The 16,755-nt window shown below is 38.4% G+C and overlaps 1 protein-coding gene across 6 annotated transcripts in view; it reads left to right on the forward strand.

Annotated features, from left to right (window-relative positions):
- Positions 1-16,755, forward strand: part of NUP153 (nucleoporin 153) — a 45,526-nt gene that overhangs the window by 20,630 nt on the left and 8,141 nt on the right. For 4 of the 6 annotated variants that reach the window (XM_082046123.1, XM_082046127.1, XM_082046124.1 and 1 more), the window contains exons 6-17: positions 1,346-1,462; positions 1,590-1,634; positions 1,736-1,789; positions 5,316-5,462; positions 6,194-6,246; positions 8,724-8,856; positions 10,324-10,461; positions 11,255-11,347; positions 11,586-11,676; positions 11,957-12,076; positions 13,640-14,254; positions 16,133-16,327. In XM_082046123.1, coding sequence (XP_081902249.1) covers positions 1,346-1,462; positions 1,590-1,634; positions 1,736-1,789; positions 5,316-5,462; positions 6,194-6,246; positions 8,724-8,856; positions 10,324-10,461; positions 11,255-11,347; positions 11,586-11,676; positions 11,957-12,076; positions 13,640-14,254; positions 16,133-16,327 — 1,801 coding nt within the window. The remainder of the gene's footprint in view (positions 1-1,345; positions 1,463-1,589; positions 1,635-1,735; positions 1,790-5,315; positions 5,463-6,193; positions 6,247-8,723; positions 8,857-10,323; positions 10,462-11,254; positions 11,348-11,585; positions 11,677-11,956; positions 12,077-13,639; positions 14,255-16,132; positions 16,328-16,755) is intronic. The other 2 variants (XM_082046126.1, XM_082046125.1) reach the window with 2 other exon arrangements.

The raw sequence follows: 16,755 nt of genomic DNA on the forward strand, positions 1-16,755 counted from the left end.
TACTATAATAGTGTCTAAGAGGCAACTATGCTGATCCGTGGCTCTTCTGTTACCTAGAGGGAGGCACACAGTCCTAAATGCAGTCTCAAGATAAACAATGAAATGCTTTCTGTTTTAATATCATTCAGATAGCTCTTGAAAAGTTACTTGCTCCTAAGAGTTCTTCGCATTCTGAAATGAAACAGCAAATTAAAAACGCTGACAACTCTCAGTAGCTAGAGTTGAATCTAAAAAGGAAGTCAATAAAATATGGCTCGGTTGGAATGTGTTTAAATAAAAATGACCTTTATTTAAAAAAAATAATCAAAAGTCAAAAGGAGCTTTATTTAAGGAACTGGAAATAAAAGTTTGCTGGACCTGTTCTGCCAGTCTGTTTCTACCATGGAACAAGGGGACCTACAAGTTCCTGACGTAGGGGAAACCTTGAAAACTTGTGGTTTGTTCTGACTTAGAGTTAAATCAAACTTCAGAACACTCAGAACTTCCTGTAAGCTAGGAGCCCTCTTTAGTTAGCTATTTAGATATTTTACAAAATAAATGTGGATTATGCTGAAATGAGGAATCAGAATACTAGGCTTTTAAAGGAGAGACTAGCTTGCTTGTTGCTGCATGCTGTGGATTACAGCGAATCTCGCTTGTGTTTTGTACATGCTGTATGGTCTGCTTCCTGTCTTCACATAGCAGTATGGGAAGCATGATGTGGTTACGTGAGGGGTTTAACGTAATTTTTTTTAAAAGTCACACTGAAATAAGTTTTTAAAAATTATATTCAAAATCATGTGGTACAGATACAATAGTTTACTTTTTCAGTGTAATGTTTAGATCTGTTACTGTTCACATCAGATCTTTATCTTTTTAAAGAGAGTTAAAAGATCTGCAGTCAACTGTAATCTTGGGTGAAGGGAGGAAACAAGAAGCAAAGCTAGAAATTCCTGCTGATGATTGTATACATGGTTTTAAGATGTAAGATTTAAGCTTACACCATAATGAAACTCTGAGATCTGTTTTGTCACTGAAAGTATTTTCTGTAGCACAAGCTTTTGCTTCAGTTCTGTTTTCCTGATTACTGCTTCAGAGGCCCTACAGGCCTAACATCTTCCCTTTTAGGACCTTTTACATTTAAATCATTCTTTTGTTGCTTATCCTCTGTGCAGTATGTGTGGGGCCTCACTTAAATGAAGTCAGTAGAGTGCATTTTCTTCATGGCTTGAATGCCTAGGGAGTGCATTTTTCCCTGTCATCACAAGGGTATTGGTTGTATCATCAGGATAACCATAGGGCATAAAATACATGCATGTGTAAATCAAAATGAAACATCGTAACATTTGCAATGCTAATTTTTCAGCCACCAGTAAGAAGACAAATGAAAGCTAAACAAGCAAACGTGCAATCCTATGGCGTAACAAGTTCCACAGCGCGGCGCATCTTGCAGTCATTGGAGAAGATGTCAAGCCCTTTGGCGGTAAATGGCACTCCTTTTAATCTGTTTTGTTTCATGTGTTTGAAAAGCATAGTAAAGGTGCTGGTAGAGGACAAAGATCTTCCTTATGTGGTGTCCAGTTTAATTTATTGCACTGTTTTTTCAACAGGATGCTAAAAGGATTCCATCTTCTGTTTCTAGTCCACTATCCTCTGTAAGTTGATCACAAAACCCCCATGTTTTTGTTGGATGAAACCCTCTCTTAAGAAAAAAAAGTCCTCTAATATTTAACCTTTTTTTTTTTTTCTCCTTTAGCCTGTGGACAGGAGTATACTGGATATTACTAGCTTCCAATCCAAACGAAACCAGGTAAGAACCAGTAACATCTTAAGCTCAGATAACTTCCTATGCTTTATAGCTGTTAGAAGACGTCACAAACCTCAGTGACAGCATACACATGAATTCTAGTTAATATTAGCGTTATGTGAATTCTAGTTGTCTGGGTTGTGTTAAAATTGCTAAAACTGTCTTTCTACCCACACTGGATGAAGGACTGTAAAGATTACTCAGGTTAAGGATTATGTTATCTTTTTGTGGTGGTGTCTTGATAAGTCAATCAAGAGCAACTTCTCTAGAACACACGAAGTAATTTTATCTTGTCGTGCAGTTTGCGGTTATGTTGCATGATAATCTTTCTGTTTAGGAAAGCTTTCTCTTGCATAAATGGTCAGAAGTATAGAAATATTGATTGAGCTGTCATACTGATCTTGTGCAGATTTCCATGTTTATTTTGAGCAAAAAAATGATACTCATGTTTTTTATCACTGCTCAAAGGAGAAGGAACATTGTTAACTGTTGTAACTTCTGTAACATTATGTTCCTAAATCCCTATTTGGAGGTAGCACTGACCTGGTGATAATGTTATGGTAAATCACGATTTCCTTTGTTTTTATTGAAAAAAAATTACAACTAGTAATGTTTTTTTAATCACTTTTATTTTGGGTATCATTGAGTTTATTAAATTGTAAAACCCATAAAAGGCCACTTTAAGACCAGGCAACCAAAGGAACAAAAGTGTGGGTTTTCTTCCATGCAAACTTTTCCTCTGCTGTTTTAATGCAAAAGTGGACAGAATGTCTCAAGAAGTTTGTATGCTAATGCATTGATTAGAAGTCGAATTAATTTTATAGTCACTTCAGAGTTTACAAGCATCTTGAATTTCCTGTACCATCTTTTAACATATGCTAAATTACAAGAATGTTGAAGAGGAGAGCATTTTTTTTTTTTTTTACCATAAATATTATCCAAATAATTGAGGACAAAGCTGGTATGGATTCTCAGTTAAATTGTGGAACTACACCTGTGATGAGGCATTAAGAAAGTTCTACCAGATTTGCAGTAGAGAGCCTGACGTCAGAAGCGAATGTTGCATGCAGCTGTCACTGGGTAAAAGTAGAGAAATTGTCCATTCATAATACTAGAATTCATAAAGTTTGGCAGGGGAAGGGTAGCCCTTGCTGAGAAGGGGAGGAGAGGGCTGTGTGTGCCAAGCAGAGGGTTGTGTGTTTTCCTTCTAAAGCAAGCATGGTTGACAAAAGACTTCAGCACTCAGGCAAAACTTCTGCCAGTATTTTTGGTGATATTTTTGTTATTTTGAGGATCTGCATCAGAAATAATAGCTCTTAGTGTGCTAAACATCTAAATGGGTGACTTTTTTTTTTTTTTTTTTTTTATTTGTACATTCCAATCTAACTAATTTGATATCCTTCTACAATAAGATCACCTGCCTAGCGGGTGAAGGGAAGATGGTACATATAGTTTTTCTGGATTTTAGTGAGGCTTTTGATATTATCCTTCACAGCATCCTTCTGGACAAGTTGTCCGGCGGTGGGATGAGCAGGTAGACGATGCACTGGCTGAAGGGCAGAGCTTGAAGGGTTGTAGTGAGTGGGGCTACATCTTGCGGGTGACCAGTCACCAGCGGTGTTCCTCAGGGCCCAATTCCAGGGCCAGATCTGTTCAGTATTTTCATCAAAGATCTGGGAGCAGGAGTTGAATGTGCCATTAGCAAGTTTGCTGATGATACCAAACTGGCAGGTGCTGTTGACTCTTTTGAGGGATAAGAGGCCTTGCAGAGGGATCTAAAGAGATTGGAGCATTGGACAATCATTAGTGGCATGAAACTGAACCAGAACAAATGCCTCATTCTGCACCTGGGATGAAGTAACACTGTGCACCAGTATAAATCGGGAGAGGAGTAGGTGGAGAACAGCCCTGCAGAAGGGGACCTGGGGGTGCTGGGTGACAGCAAGGGACAGTGTGAGTCGGCAGGTGCGCCCTGGCAGCCAGGCGGGCAAACTCCATCCTGGGGTGCATCAAACACAGCATCACCAGCTGGCCAAAGAGGTGATTGTCCTGCTGGATTCAGTGTTGGTGCGGCCTCACCTTGAGCACTGTGCAGTTCTGGGCCCCACCATTTCAGAAGGATGTGAATGTGTCCAGAGGAGAGCAGCAAAGCTGGGGAAGGGGCTGGAAGGCATGTCCTCTGAGGAGTGGCTGAGGACACTGGGCTTGTCCAGCTTGGAGAGGAGGTTGAAGCATGATCTCGTTGCTCTCTCCGGCTTCCTGAGGAGGAGAAGTGGAGAGGGGGGTGCTGGGCTCTTCTCCTTGGGATCCAGTGCCAGCATGTGTGGGAATGGCTCAAAGCTGCATCAGTCAGGGGAAGTTCCAGCTTGACATTCAGAAGCATTTCTTTACTGAGAAGGTGGTCAAACCCTGGAACAGGCTTCCTTTATAGGTGGTTAATGCCCCAAGCCTGTCAGTGTTTAAGAGGTATCTGGGCAACGCCCTTAACACCTTGCTTTAACCTCTGGTCAGCCCTCAAGTGGTCAGGCAGTTGGACTTGTTGTAGAACCCTTCCAACTCAACTATTCCAGTTCCAATTCTATTTACATTTAGAAACAGCAATGGACAGTCCTTTACTCATTCACTTACTATGAACTCGAATAAAACACGTTTTACTCAGGGTTTCAAAGTGAGTATAATAATTATTAGAAATATGTACTTTTATTCACTTCATAGGTAGTACAGCATGAATTTTATTACCAAGAGGTGGAGGATACTGGGAAATTAAAGCTACACTGTAAACACAGTTGTCCATTTATACTAGTTTAAATAGTAACATGCATCCTCATTCTGATTCTTCTGATCCTTAAGACTGCAGATTTTGGGGACTTTCTTATTTCACAATTTAGTTGTCAGTTTTGCAGAATGTACATTGCTTTCTGTTAAAAATTAACTCCTGTCTGTGAAAATGCTTTGACAAGGAAAGTCAAACCAGTATTTTAAGTGCATCTGAAGCAAATCTAAAGCATTGGAACATATTTTAATGAATGGGACTATTTTTAAATTGTTTTACAACATTTACTTTTTTATTTTTTGGAAAGTAGCTTTCAAGGAGGAATATGTAGGAAAAATGAAAACCAGAAGCCTCTATAATTAGCTGCTTAACACTTTGAATGTTAAATTAATAGATTAAGCCAATGAAAAAAATATCACAATGTGGGCAGAGGAGAGGAAAAGATGGGAGCATATTATAGTAATATGAGTTATTTTGTTTATAGTAACACGAATTATTTTGTCTATGAAGTTAACTGCCAAATTTTGAAATAGGATTCAGTCAGACTTTGGCTACTTCTGTAGCTTTTTGGATTTCATAACTGGTTTTCTGGTGATTTCCCTCTGCAAGCTAAATGCTTTCAACACTTCCAAATAATTTTCACTGGGTGCTGAAACTGATCGGAGGTTTATAGTTCTGTAACTTTTTCATCAGTAAATGCTGCAGTAATTTGGGTGGATGTGCAAGGATAAATTGATTGCTGCTTCTTTTTCAAAGATGGAATCACAGCATCCACCTGTCCAGAAGCTTGTGACCCCGAAGGCCATCTCTCTGTCAGTGAGTCGGACTCAGTATTTTAAGCCTTCTCTGTCTCCAGCTGCTGATTCTGGCAAAATTCACCAGGGGGTGGATACAAAGCACAAGGTAAGTAAATTTTCTGCTCCTTATCTGCTTTTTACAAGTTTGGAATGTCTCTAGTGAATTATTCTACTAAGTTGCTCTTTCTTGGCAAGGAGTACCGATGGTATGTTTGAGGTAAGCATTAAGACAGTGGGAGTCATTGTGACGGAGATACTTTGAGGTTTTATGGATTTAATTGTATTTTTGGAACAGTAAGTGGCTGGTGGTTATTTTCAGAACATGATGATGTGCTATTGGGTCAGACTGTTCTCAGTGAAAGAACGTTAAAATACAGGAACAACATTTTCCTTTTTGTGTGCTCTCATACACTAAGCTGTCTGTTGATGACGGAACATGCTGATGTTGTCTATAAACTCTTTCAGGTGAGCTACAGGCTCCGAGTGAGATTTCTGACAATAAGCTTAATTACCTGTTCTGATCACTTTGCTGTAGATGAAGTCCCTGATGAACTTTACTTAAAAAAAGATTGACATCGCTTTCAGAAAAGAAGCACCTGTGTTTCTAGTATCAATCTGAATGTAAAAATGACCAGGTGTTAATTCTTTGGCATTTTAGGCCAGAGATCAAAGTGGATAGTCATACTGCTTAGGGAACAAGCTTAAGTAGACAAGTTATACTTAGTGGTATTAAAAAACAAAACAACAACAACAGACTACAAGTAGTTGTCTTCGCTTTGTGTATAGTATATAAATACATTCAGATAAATCTTGAAATAAATCAAACTTAACTTGCAGGGCATGAGAGAGAAGAGTTTTCCTGCAGAACAGCGAGTAAAGCCATCTGAAAGGTATGACAAATCTATTAATTTAAAACACTTGAAAGAAGAAACCTCTATCCTTTGTCACTACAGTCTGCATGCCTGTCGTCTTCTGGAGCGGCAGTAATAGTTCTCAGTAAAGGGAGCTGAAAATAAAGTGAAAAATTTGTGTTATGAGAGAGTTTAACCATTTGTGCATCTTGATGTTCATTAGGGGACAGCTGTTAGTTTCAGCTATTTATTTAATTCCTTGGAGTCTGAAAGCTTTGTCCTAAAGGAATTCTTTCTGAAAGATTCTTTATAAGGTGAAGTGGCTTACTCACACTTCAGGAGTATATTTAGTTTTTAATTCTTTCTTAAAAAAGCAAAAACTTGGAGGAAGATTGGGGTTTTTTTCTAATGTTCATTTCGTGGATAAGTCACTTATCTGCTCTGTGAGTTTGCATGAGAAACAGGCACGCTTTAGAATCATCTGAGGCCAAATGCCAACTTCTCTCTAAAACACAAAATTCCAGGAGAGTTAATAATTGTACATCTTGAGGAGTCTGTAGTGCGTTACAGTGCTTGCTTGGTTTAGGGAGAATGACTTCACCTCCAGATAATATTGATGGCTGTTCTTTCTGGGCATCTAGTCTTTTGGGTATTGCATGAATTAAGACACTTTGTATTCAAAGGATACCTTTTTCAGAGGATTTGTCCTTTTCCAAGAACAGCAGGGAATTGTATTTTGTTGTCTCTGTGTTCATCTTCCAAGCAATTCTTATGTTGCCTTGGGCATTCTTCGGCTTGCAAAAAAACCCAAACAACCAGCCTTTTGTTTTGGCATCTAATATTTTGACTTCACAGCAACACCTTTTCAGGAGTGTAAAAGATTGGCTCTAAGGTTTTGTCATAGGTGCAAACAGATGTTAGGTTTTAATTGTGGGTTTTTAAACTGCTCTGTATTTTCTTTGATAGAACTCCTTTCTTCTCCATGAAGAAGAGAAATCCAGAAAACTGATACTGCTCTTTATTTGGTTCACAGGTTTTACTGCTATGTTCTACTTTTGTCTGTAGAGTAGATGGTCCTTTTTAAAAAATTCTTTTACAAAGCCAGTCTCTGTTTGGTGCCATTTTCTGGAGCAGGAATGTAACACTGAGAAGGGGCAGCTGGCCGGAGTCCCTTTGTGTAGTTAATGTGTAGTACTTCGGTACATCTCTGTTCAGCCTACCAAGGTCTATTTAGTTTTTAAACTTGGGTCAGAATTGTATACTGGACTTTCTTCCTTGAAAACAGAAGACTGTCTTTGCCCCTTAGAAGCTGGCAGGTGTTAAGAGAAAAGAGGAATATGGGCTATTACAGGCAGTCTGTAATTGTCTGAATAAAGCTCTATTTTGACATGGGTTTTTTTTCAGAATTCAAATTGATTGTCAGCTTGGATTAGAGAAAAGTTTGAGCATATGGCTTTAAGGATCTGGCTTCCTCTGTGGTTACAGTGCTGAGGAGACTGTTCACATGTATGTGACAAGTTTAGACCAATTCTCTTCCTCAGTCTTCTGGAAACTTGACCTGGTGTCTTCCAGGATGGTCAAATGTACTTTTGTAATGACTGACTGCTTGGCTGCAGGATAAGCATTGATATGGTAATTTTTTCTAGGGATGCTTCATTTTGATGTCTTCCTGCTTTTTATTGTTGTTATTCCACAGTTCACTTATGGTTTAGGGTGTGGTGTCAGTTTTTTGGGGCTGGTTGATTTGTTTTGAGGGGTTCTTGTTGGTTTTCCTTTTTCATTTCCCTTCCCACTTGGATTAGGGAGTCTTTCTGGTTTGGATCTTGGCTTCTGTAGTGAACAGAGAAATGTCTTTGTATGGCTTACAAAAGGGATCTGTCTTCATGTCTGAAAAGAGTTGTGGAGTGTTGGAACACCCAAACATCTCTGCTGCTTCTGCTGGTGGCCCCAGGAAGGCCCGAGCTGCTTTGGAAGCTTTTGCTGTATTATCTTGCCACACAAGTTTAAGCCTCTCTGTTCCATAAGAGCTGGTGGCAGCATTTCATGTGCGGCGCACACGCATGCGCGCGCGCGCACTCTCTTTCTCTTCATATGTATTTTTAGTCGTTCTTTTATGTCCCTGCAAAGATACTTGCTCATCACAGAATCACAGAACTGGCAGTCAAAATTTCCACTGTCTAGGCTATTAAAAGAAAACATTAGAAAATAACAGTCTAAATCAGTTCTTCTATTTCAGGGCTTCTGGCTTAGTCATCATTCCTTTATGGATGTTGTGACTGTTCCTTATGTATGTCCTGCTCATTGCTGCTCTTATTAATGCAGCTTTTGCTGCTTAGAACATCAGATACTTGCTAGCATTTAGGGACTTGTGAAAACAGTTTATTCTGATTAGAATATGTTAGTTTTAGGACTAATAGTGGCTATAATAGCTTGAAACAGCTAGTTGACTTTTATTTTCACTTCATTTTTCTTTTTTCTTCCTGTTCCTCAACCTGTGCGTTGTTATTCTGTGCCAGCAATTTGACATACCCCAAGTTCAGTCCTCCTGCATCCAACGGTCTGTCTTCAGGAGCAGGAGCGGGTGGTGGTGGCAAGATGAGAAGGGAAAGAGGAGTACACTATGTATCAAAACCCGGACAAGAAGAACAGGTAAGGGACACTGAGGTTAATTGCTCCCACTGAGATTACTGACGTAACTGGCCGAGTATGCCCGATGTGTCACCTCATAGTAGTTTATAATAATGCCACTTCAGTTTTGTGGGGTTTTGCTGTGGATTTCAGGGCAGGCTCCAATTTATTTAAGTGCCTCAACTTCAGTTTTATATTTAGTCATATTATCTTGGAGATGCCTTGTACTATAAAGTTTCTTATTAGCAGTTGAGTAAGGAATTTTGTTGGAGGTTTGTGTAGTTTTTATAAAGGAATGATGTTTGAAACAACTGCCAAGTAAGTAAACCAAGTTATTTAATTTGTTATTTCATATTTAAGTCAAGTAGAACAATACAGGCCGTGAGTTTGAAGCAGAAGACAGTGTTCTGCATGTCTGCTAATGATAATTCACAATTTTTGGCACTTAATAAACTGATTGTGAGGCATTTTTTTTCTTCTTGTAATGGTAAAAGTCCATTTAATAAAACTATGGTCATGACTATCCTGAAAATTATTTTCCTGATTGGATGTTATGTAAGCTGCCTACTACTGGATCTTAAATGAAGATATTTTAAATCAGTTGTCTGGCTGATGCAAAATGAAGAAATAGTAAATACTGGAGAATGTTTCTATTAATACAAATGGTCTGAACATTGAGGTCTAATAGACTCTTCAAATCAAAACTGTGAAGTACATGTAAGCTGTAGGATACATTAAATTTCTGTAGTGCCAACTTACATCTCTGCTTAGTCACTTCTGGGTAGATCTGAGTACTACTGTGCAAATTGTGATTAGATTGGCTATTCCCATTTAAACTGTAACTAATCTAATCTTGATAAGACCAGATGTTTTTAAGATACACTGGTTTCTAAGTTAGAAATTTGTGTCCTGATACATGATGTAGACTAGATTTACCAGAGTATGATCTTCTGTGCTGCTAGTCAGGCTTTCTTTGTTGGCTCTTTGTGCTTTGGTTCAGTTTGGGGGTTTTGGTGCTCTCAGGAACCCACGTACTTGTTTAGACGTTATCTTTTTCCAAGTTCACTGCAGTAGTGACTTGAGAAACTTTGGCAACTGTACTGCCTAAATGCAAGAGGAACACTTTATCATTTGTCTTGAGAATGTACTCTTAATTGAAGGGATGAGAGGATAATAATAAACATCAACATCTGATCTGTGCCACTCTCTGTTCTGCACAGGTAACAATTTAGAGCTAACTTTCAGTGTTCTTACTGGGCAGGTGGTGAATGTAGTATCACATGGAAACAGGTCTGCCATAAATTAAAATGACCTGGCAGACTGAGGTGAGCAGGTTAGGATTCCTTTTGAAAACTTGCTTTGTCTTAGGCTGTAGATCCCTCTGTTGTATTTAAGTTTGTTATGAAATGAAGGGTGGGTCAGGGTAGGAAAACGGTATGTCTTGTAAAAGAGAAAAATTAAAATGGACAACAATTAATTTACATCTAGGAGGTGGAGGAACCAGTGCTACCGAAAGTACCCCTACCCATCAGTACTGCATCACTGCCTTCGTTCAACTTTAGTTTTCTTGCCAGTAGTTCTGTCTCATCATCACCAAGCACTGTTTCAACAGCAGTGACAAACAAGGTAAAGCTTTGTGGTATACGGTAAATACTTTTTTAGGACATGCATACATTTGCTTTGTTGCACGTTAACTTTTTCCAAGGTGCTCATGAAACTAAGCATTATTAGTTTATATTTTGTTGAAAAAAATTAGGGTTATATTCAGTTTGGAGGTGTAAGGAGGCATAAAGTTTTTGATTGGGCCTCTCTCCATCTTATACTGTGCAAAATTCTGGTTAGCATAATTGTTTCAATTGTTTCAAATGCTATGAAAATTTTGTTGGGATTTTCTGCCTATTTTAAATTGTTAAATTAGAGGTACCGTTAATGGTCATATAAGCTTAGTGTAGAATATGAGCCTAGGTTGCAATAATTGGAATATTATTGCAATAAAATAAATATTCATCTGTTCCAGACTACTTGAAATATTTTTGTATGTTTTGATGCAGATATCTGCTTTAACATGTTGAGGTATTTGCTGGAGCTCTGACTACAATTGAGCTGAGTTAGTTTAAGGTTCTCAAGCTGCCTGGTCTGCTTTTCCATATATTTATTATATTTAGAACTAAGAAGCATATCAGGTTTTTTTCTCTTGGTTTATGAGATTTGGTTTTGATGATATTGTGGTATATGTTTACTTGCAAGCTTCATTTTCTTTTATTATAACTCTTCTCTGTGGATTAGAAATAAATATCAAACATCAGATTTCCCAGCTTCACTGGAGAACATCTGTTAGGTAGTGAATTCAGGTAGATGCTGTTGTTTCACCAGGGTGTTTTGCTTTTAGATACAAACCTTAATTCTTTTGAAAATACAGGTACAACCAGCAAGTAATGTTGGCAGTCCTGTGTTCAGATTTTCATCTCCAATTGTGAAGTCTACTGAGGCAGAAGTGCTACCTCCGTTGTCTGTAAGTAAATTAAATAAAGCTCAATATTTTCTCAAGCCTTTAGTATAATATTGCAGAACAATGAAGCAGAATTGGTCCTGGTAACAGAGAAAACACACATATGGATTTCCGGCTTATAATTTGTCATCCAGCATGGATGCTAGAAGTTTGAAGACTGGATTTCGGATTTTAATTTGTGTGTGAAATTTGATTAAAGTTTCTTTAGCTTCAGAATCTGAAAAATCTCTCTTTTTCGTAGCAGATTGGGTTTACATTTAGTGTTCCTGTTGTAAAATCAGCAGAGCTTTCTGGATCCAGTGATACACCAGTGACATCCCTACTCACTCTAGGTAAGAGAAATTTTAGCATTTAAAATCTGAAGTACTGATTTTCTTCTTTTGTATATTAAATAGTTAATCTGTCTATTCTGAGCATATTACAAATTCCAGGCAAGGTGTGTTTTCAGTGACAGATCTCCTTTTAACCAAATGGTAATTATAAACTGTTGTAAACAGGGTAGAATCTTGAAAATTCTTGTATATGAAGTTGGAAATTCTTGCTTCTAGCAAATGTGAATATATTTGAAGTGGATCTCTTTGTGAAAGATGTTTTTTCTTTTGTTTTTTAAAGATACCACCACTGTAAACAGCACCAGCAATAAGAAGGGAGAAAAAGAAGAATACAATGGCCCCTCCAAACCTGCAAAGGTCTTAAAGGAAGGAAGTGTGTTAGACATTCTAAAAAGCCCTGGTGAGATACCGAACTCCTTTTAAAAAGATACTGCAAAAAATATGGTAGCATATAACCCTGTTGATTTTTTTTAAAAAACCAGCACCACCACAACAACAAAACCACTTTGTCACAAGTAATGCAATGTTAGCTATAAATATACTACAAACATAGGAGAGCATTATGTTAAATGTTGCATCTGTTAGGGTGGATCTCCCCTTCTATTCTAAGTGGCATTTATTGCTGCAAGAAAAACTGCAACTTCAAATCAGATGCGTTGCTTCTACTATATGTGTTAAGATGTAATTGTAAATGAAGTATAAAGAGGATTAGTCAATTAATCAGTGTTTCATTTTAAGTAAATAAATGCTTTACTAACATTCTTCTTCTACCCTCATCATCCCTGGAAATTAAGAATAGTAAAGACAGTTTCATTTCTCAAGATTTTTCAAAAGCTGCAATTCTTTGGCCTTAAATAGGTACTGTGGATTCAATCCTAAATTTTCAGCAGAAGTGGGCTGTTTCCCTTTAAAACCCTTTTCTGATTTTTATTTTTAAGCAATTGTTTTCAACTGTGTAATAAAGTGTCTATGTGTAGATTTTTTTTTTCTTTTAAGAAAAAGGACTTTAATGAATTTGATCTTTTCCCATAAGCCTTCAGTTGCATCAGGACTTTTTTTAATGAAGTGACAAATCTATGGACTTCTTAAGGAGACAGCGCCTTTTTACTTTTGAAAGAGCTAAGTGAGAGAAAATACACTGTGCATTTTGTTTAAGGAAAGACCTATAAGCGAAGTGGCATTAATGTTCTTTATCAGTTTATGAGAAGCAGGTTCTAAATCCACACTGTTTAAACACTCCACTTCTGATACCAAACAAAACAAAAAACACCCAAAAAAACCCAAACAAATCAACAGAACAAAAAAACTCGTCATTTTACCTTTGCAAGTAATTTGAGCTGCAATTTAAGATGCATTGCCATACCATTGTCTTTAGTGTTTCCATATTTGTAGTTCTTGTTTTCCGTTAAACTTGGCACTTTTAATTAAGGAGTAAGCCTGTGTCCAGTGCATTTTGAACAAATATTATGGATAACAATTGTTCCATTGTCTTTATTTTTATTACTTAATTAATATTCATATCTGTTGGGAAACACCATGTGGATTGCTGCGCCAAGTAAATATGAGTCATCTACTATGGCAGAAATAGCTTTAGGAATTTGATTTGATGGGGCATCGTGTGTTAAAAAGGAATAGGATTATTTCTAGTCTGTGACAGTCAGCTTTCAGTACTGTTTGTTCACACTTGTATTTACCAGTGAAGATTTGTATCTAAAACTTCCTTGGAAATGAAGAGTTAAATCAAGCTTTAAATAAATGTTCTGTTGTGTCCCAGTGCAGTATATGAAATTTCATCCCCTTAGATAAGATTTCCAGGGACTTCCTCTTGCAGTTAGTTGGAATGTATAGTTGTAACCTTTGGCACTTGGTTTAAATTTGTGCCATCTAGTATTATAAGTAACTTACATGTGGTGAGGGTACTGCTTTATCAGTGAGATCTCTTCCTGTTTATTTTTTTTTCTAGGCTTTACGTCTGTGAAAACACACTCCCCTACGCCTGCACAGCCTGTTACAAGCACAGAGGTCTATACAAGACCTGCAATAAGTAGTTTTTCTGCAGGTAAAGACACCTCTAAACAAGCGTCCTCGTTTTGGCAGTCTGACACACGTGACCCATGTCTGCAAAACGAAACCACAGATGACAAATGTGTAACATGTCAAGCTGCTAAAGTGTCAACATCCGAGAGTATGAAGCAGACGATAAGCTCGAGTCCATGTGTCACCTCGAAGGCAGCGGTCCCTGCAGCAGGAACGTTGGGCTTTGATGACAAATTCAAACCAGCACCCAACACATGGGACTGTGATACCTGTCTGGTCCAAAACAAACCTGAAGCTACAAAATGCATAGCGTGTGAGACACCAAAGCCTGGAACAGGAGTAATGCCTGCTCTGACATTGCCAGTGGTCACAGAAAACTCGGTGACAGTGACATCCTCCTCCAGCAGCACCGACACAACAGTCACTCTGGGGTTTGGAGACAAATTTAAGAAGCCAAAAGGCTCTTGGGACTGTTCGGTGTGCCTTTTATTAAATAAGGCAGAAGATAGCAAGTGTGTAGCTTGTCAGTCTGAGAAACCAGGTATGTTCTCCTCCTTTGTGTTGTTTCAATCTAAGCCTCTGTGCATTCTTTACGGAATAAAATACATTGCATATAAAAAACACTTTCAGCAGCGTGGCTGTATGCCAGACAGGATGGATTAGTGCCTGTCTGCAGGAATGGTTACAGGCGCTTCTGAGGTCTCAGCCCAGATTCAAGCCTGTCACATGAATTAAACTGATAGTGAAATGAATTAGTGCAGAGTGGCATTGAAGCACATATACCCTGCTTTGCAGGTGGTGAGGAAACATGACTAAACTGGATGCCTTAATCAACTTAAAACCAATTTACTCTTTTTCATCGTGGAAAATGTGAAGAGTTAAAAATTACTATGTTTTTTCTGTTTCGAAATGTAAGTAGAAACAGTATTTGGAGAACATGGCCAAAAATGTCTCCACTCAGCACTGTGTGCTGTTGAGCAGAGGTGTGAAGCTAGATTTCAAGACAGTGTCGTCTTTAACTCGTCATCTTAAGCTAAAACAAACCTGTATGTTCAGCTATGACTCTGAAGACCAGGGGTAGCCTTCCAGGGCATGGGTGACCTTGTTCTGGAAGGTCAAGGTCCTTCCAGACCTTGGGGAAGTGGGTGCTTTCTTCAGTGCAGAGCTGAGTTGTTTCCCATTCTGAGTGTGGTGAGTGTTATTGTTTTTAAAGCACAAATAATTATTTTAGCATTAACTGTCATTATACTATTATGTCAAAAACCACCTTTGCAAATGTATCATGGGGAAAAAAATATCTAAGATGGGCTAGATTGTGCTTTTGGAATCATGCTCTACAGTAAGAGTGGAATTTCTTCAGATAAGATGATACATTTCAGAGGGAGGTTATTCTCATGGACTTTCAGCCTTAGAGTGATCAGCTGGCACATTTATCTGAGACTCCAGCCATTGCAAGGGAGAGTTTTGGAAATGTGAGGAGTTTGCCATGACCATCATAGTGTAGAGAATTGCACAGTTATATTACATCTGTGAAGGGGAAGAGTAAGGCAAGTAAAGTGAGAGGATAAAAATTCTCTAGATGTGCTGCGGAAGAGAAGACGTGTTCCTGTCTTTATTTTGAATTTGAGACATTATCTTCTGCCTCTCCTTCAAAAGCCACCCTCAGTGGTTTAGAACTGTAGGTGAACACGACAATTTTGTGGTGCCCTTGTGCCTTCTGGATCTCCACTTCAGTCTGCACGCTTAGGGAATCTGGAGTTTTCTGTTGGGGTGCAGCATCAAGTGAGATCTCTTCCTCTACAGGGGAGAAAAATCAGAAGGCAATTGTCTTTTGGGCCTCTTTGTAGAAGTTTTTGCTGCTGTTTAAGACAGGGTAGCTTGTGTACTGAACACAGAGTTGTGGGTTTGGAAACTGAGTTCCTCTCTGCTGTGGTTTGTTGTTGTTGGTGGTGTTTTGTTTTGTTTTGTTTTTATCACGGCGTAGTTTTGAACATGTCTGTCTTTGGGATTAGGTGATGAGTCATTCTGATAAATTCCAGCCTTGCATCACTTGACAGTGATCATTAATCTGTGTGGTGCTAACTTTGACTAAGTTACTCGTGCCACCAGAAATTATTTTAGTAGTTTTAGTTGAATACACCACCTTTCATTTACATCTGAAATAGGCTATGTTGCTGTATTGTATGAACTGCAGTTGCTGTTTAAATGTCATTCATTCAATTTGCCCTTCAAATCATATATAGATTATAAAGATGAATATTGTTTATATTCTCAGATTGAGTATGACTTGTAGGTTGAGGTTGTTTTACTGTTGCACTTGTCCGCTTTGTAATTTAGTGAGAATTTAAGAGTTTCTTAGAAAGTTCATGTTCACTTTATTATTTCAGATGGATGATTAACTACCTTGCTTCTTTCTCAGGGAGTTCAGTGCCTGTGACCAGTAGCAGTGTTTCTGCGTTTTCTGCTCCTTCTGGAGGATTCCTGGATTTAGACAAATTCAAGAAGCCCGAAGGAAGCTGGGATTGTGAGGTCTGCTTGGTCCAAAACAAACCAGAAGCCACAAAATGTGTAGCCTGTGAAAGTGCGAAGCCAGGCACCAAAGCAGAGCTCAAAGGTAATACTTAATGGGAATAGCAAGGGTGTGCATTCTGCAGTCTTCCCTTCCCCTTCCCCCTCCCCTTCCCCTTCCCCTTCCCTTCCCAGTATGGCAAAATTGTTCAGTTTTCCTCTAGGAAAGGTAACATGCCTCTGTTTCCATACCCTGTGCCCAGAAAAAGATTATGCTTTTTAGATAAGAGCTAGCATTGATATCATAGTTGTTCTTTACAAGCCTTATGTGTTGTTCATTTGGAGTTTAGACTTTCAAGTTAGTTTCAAAGGCAGGTGGTGGACAGAAGAATACTATTGCAAAAAGGTGTATATAGAGAGGAAGTGTAGAATTTTATTTGGTTGGCTGTTTTTTTTGTTTGTTTTAAACAGTTTTGACTGTGAGAAGCTCAGGACTAGAATCCCAGCCGTGTAGCTAAAGCCTGCATGTATTAC

Source organism: Streptopelia decaocto (assembly GCF_964273445.1).
Source record: "Streptopelia decaocto genome assembly, chromosome: 2".
Classification (NCBI taxonomy): Eukaryota; Metazoa; Chordata; class Aves; order Columbiformes; family Columbidae; genus Streptopelia; species Streptopelia decaocto.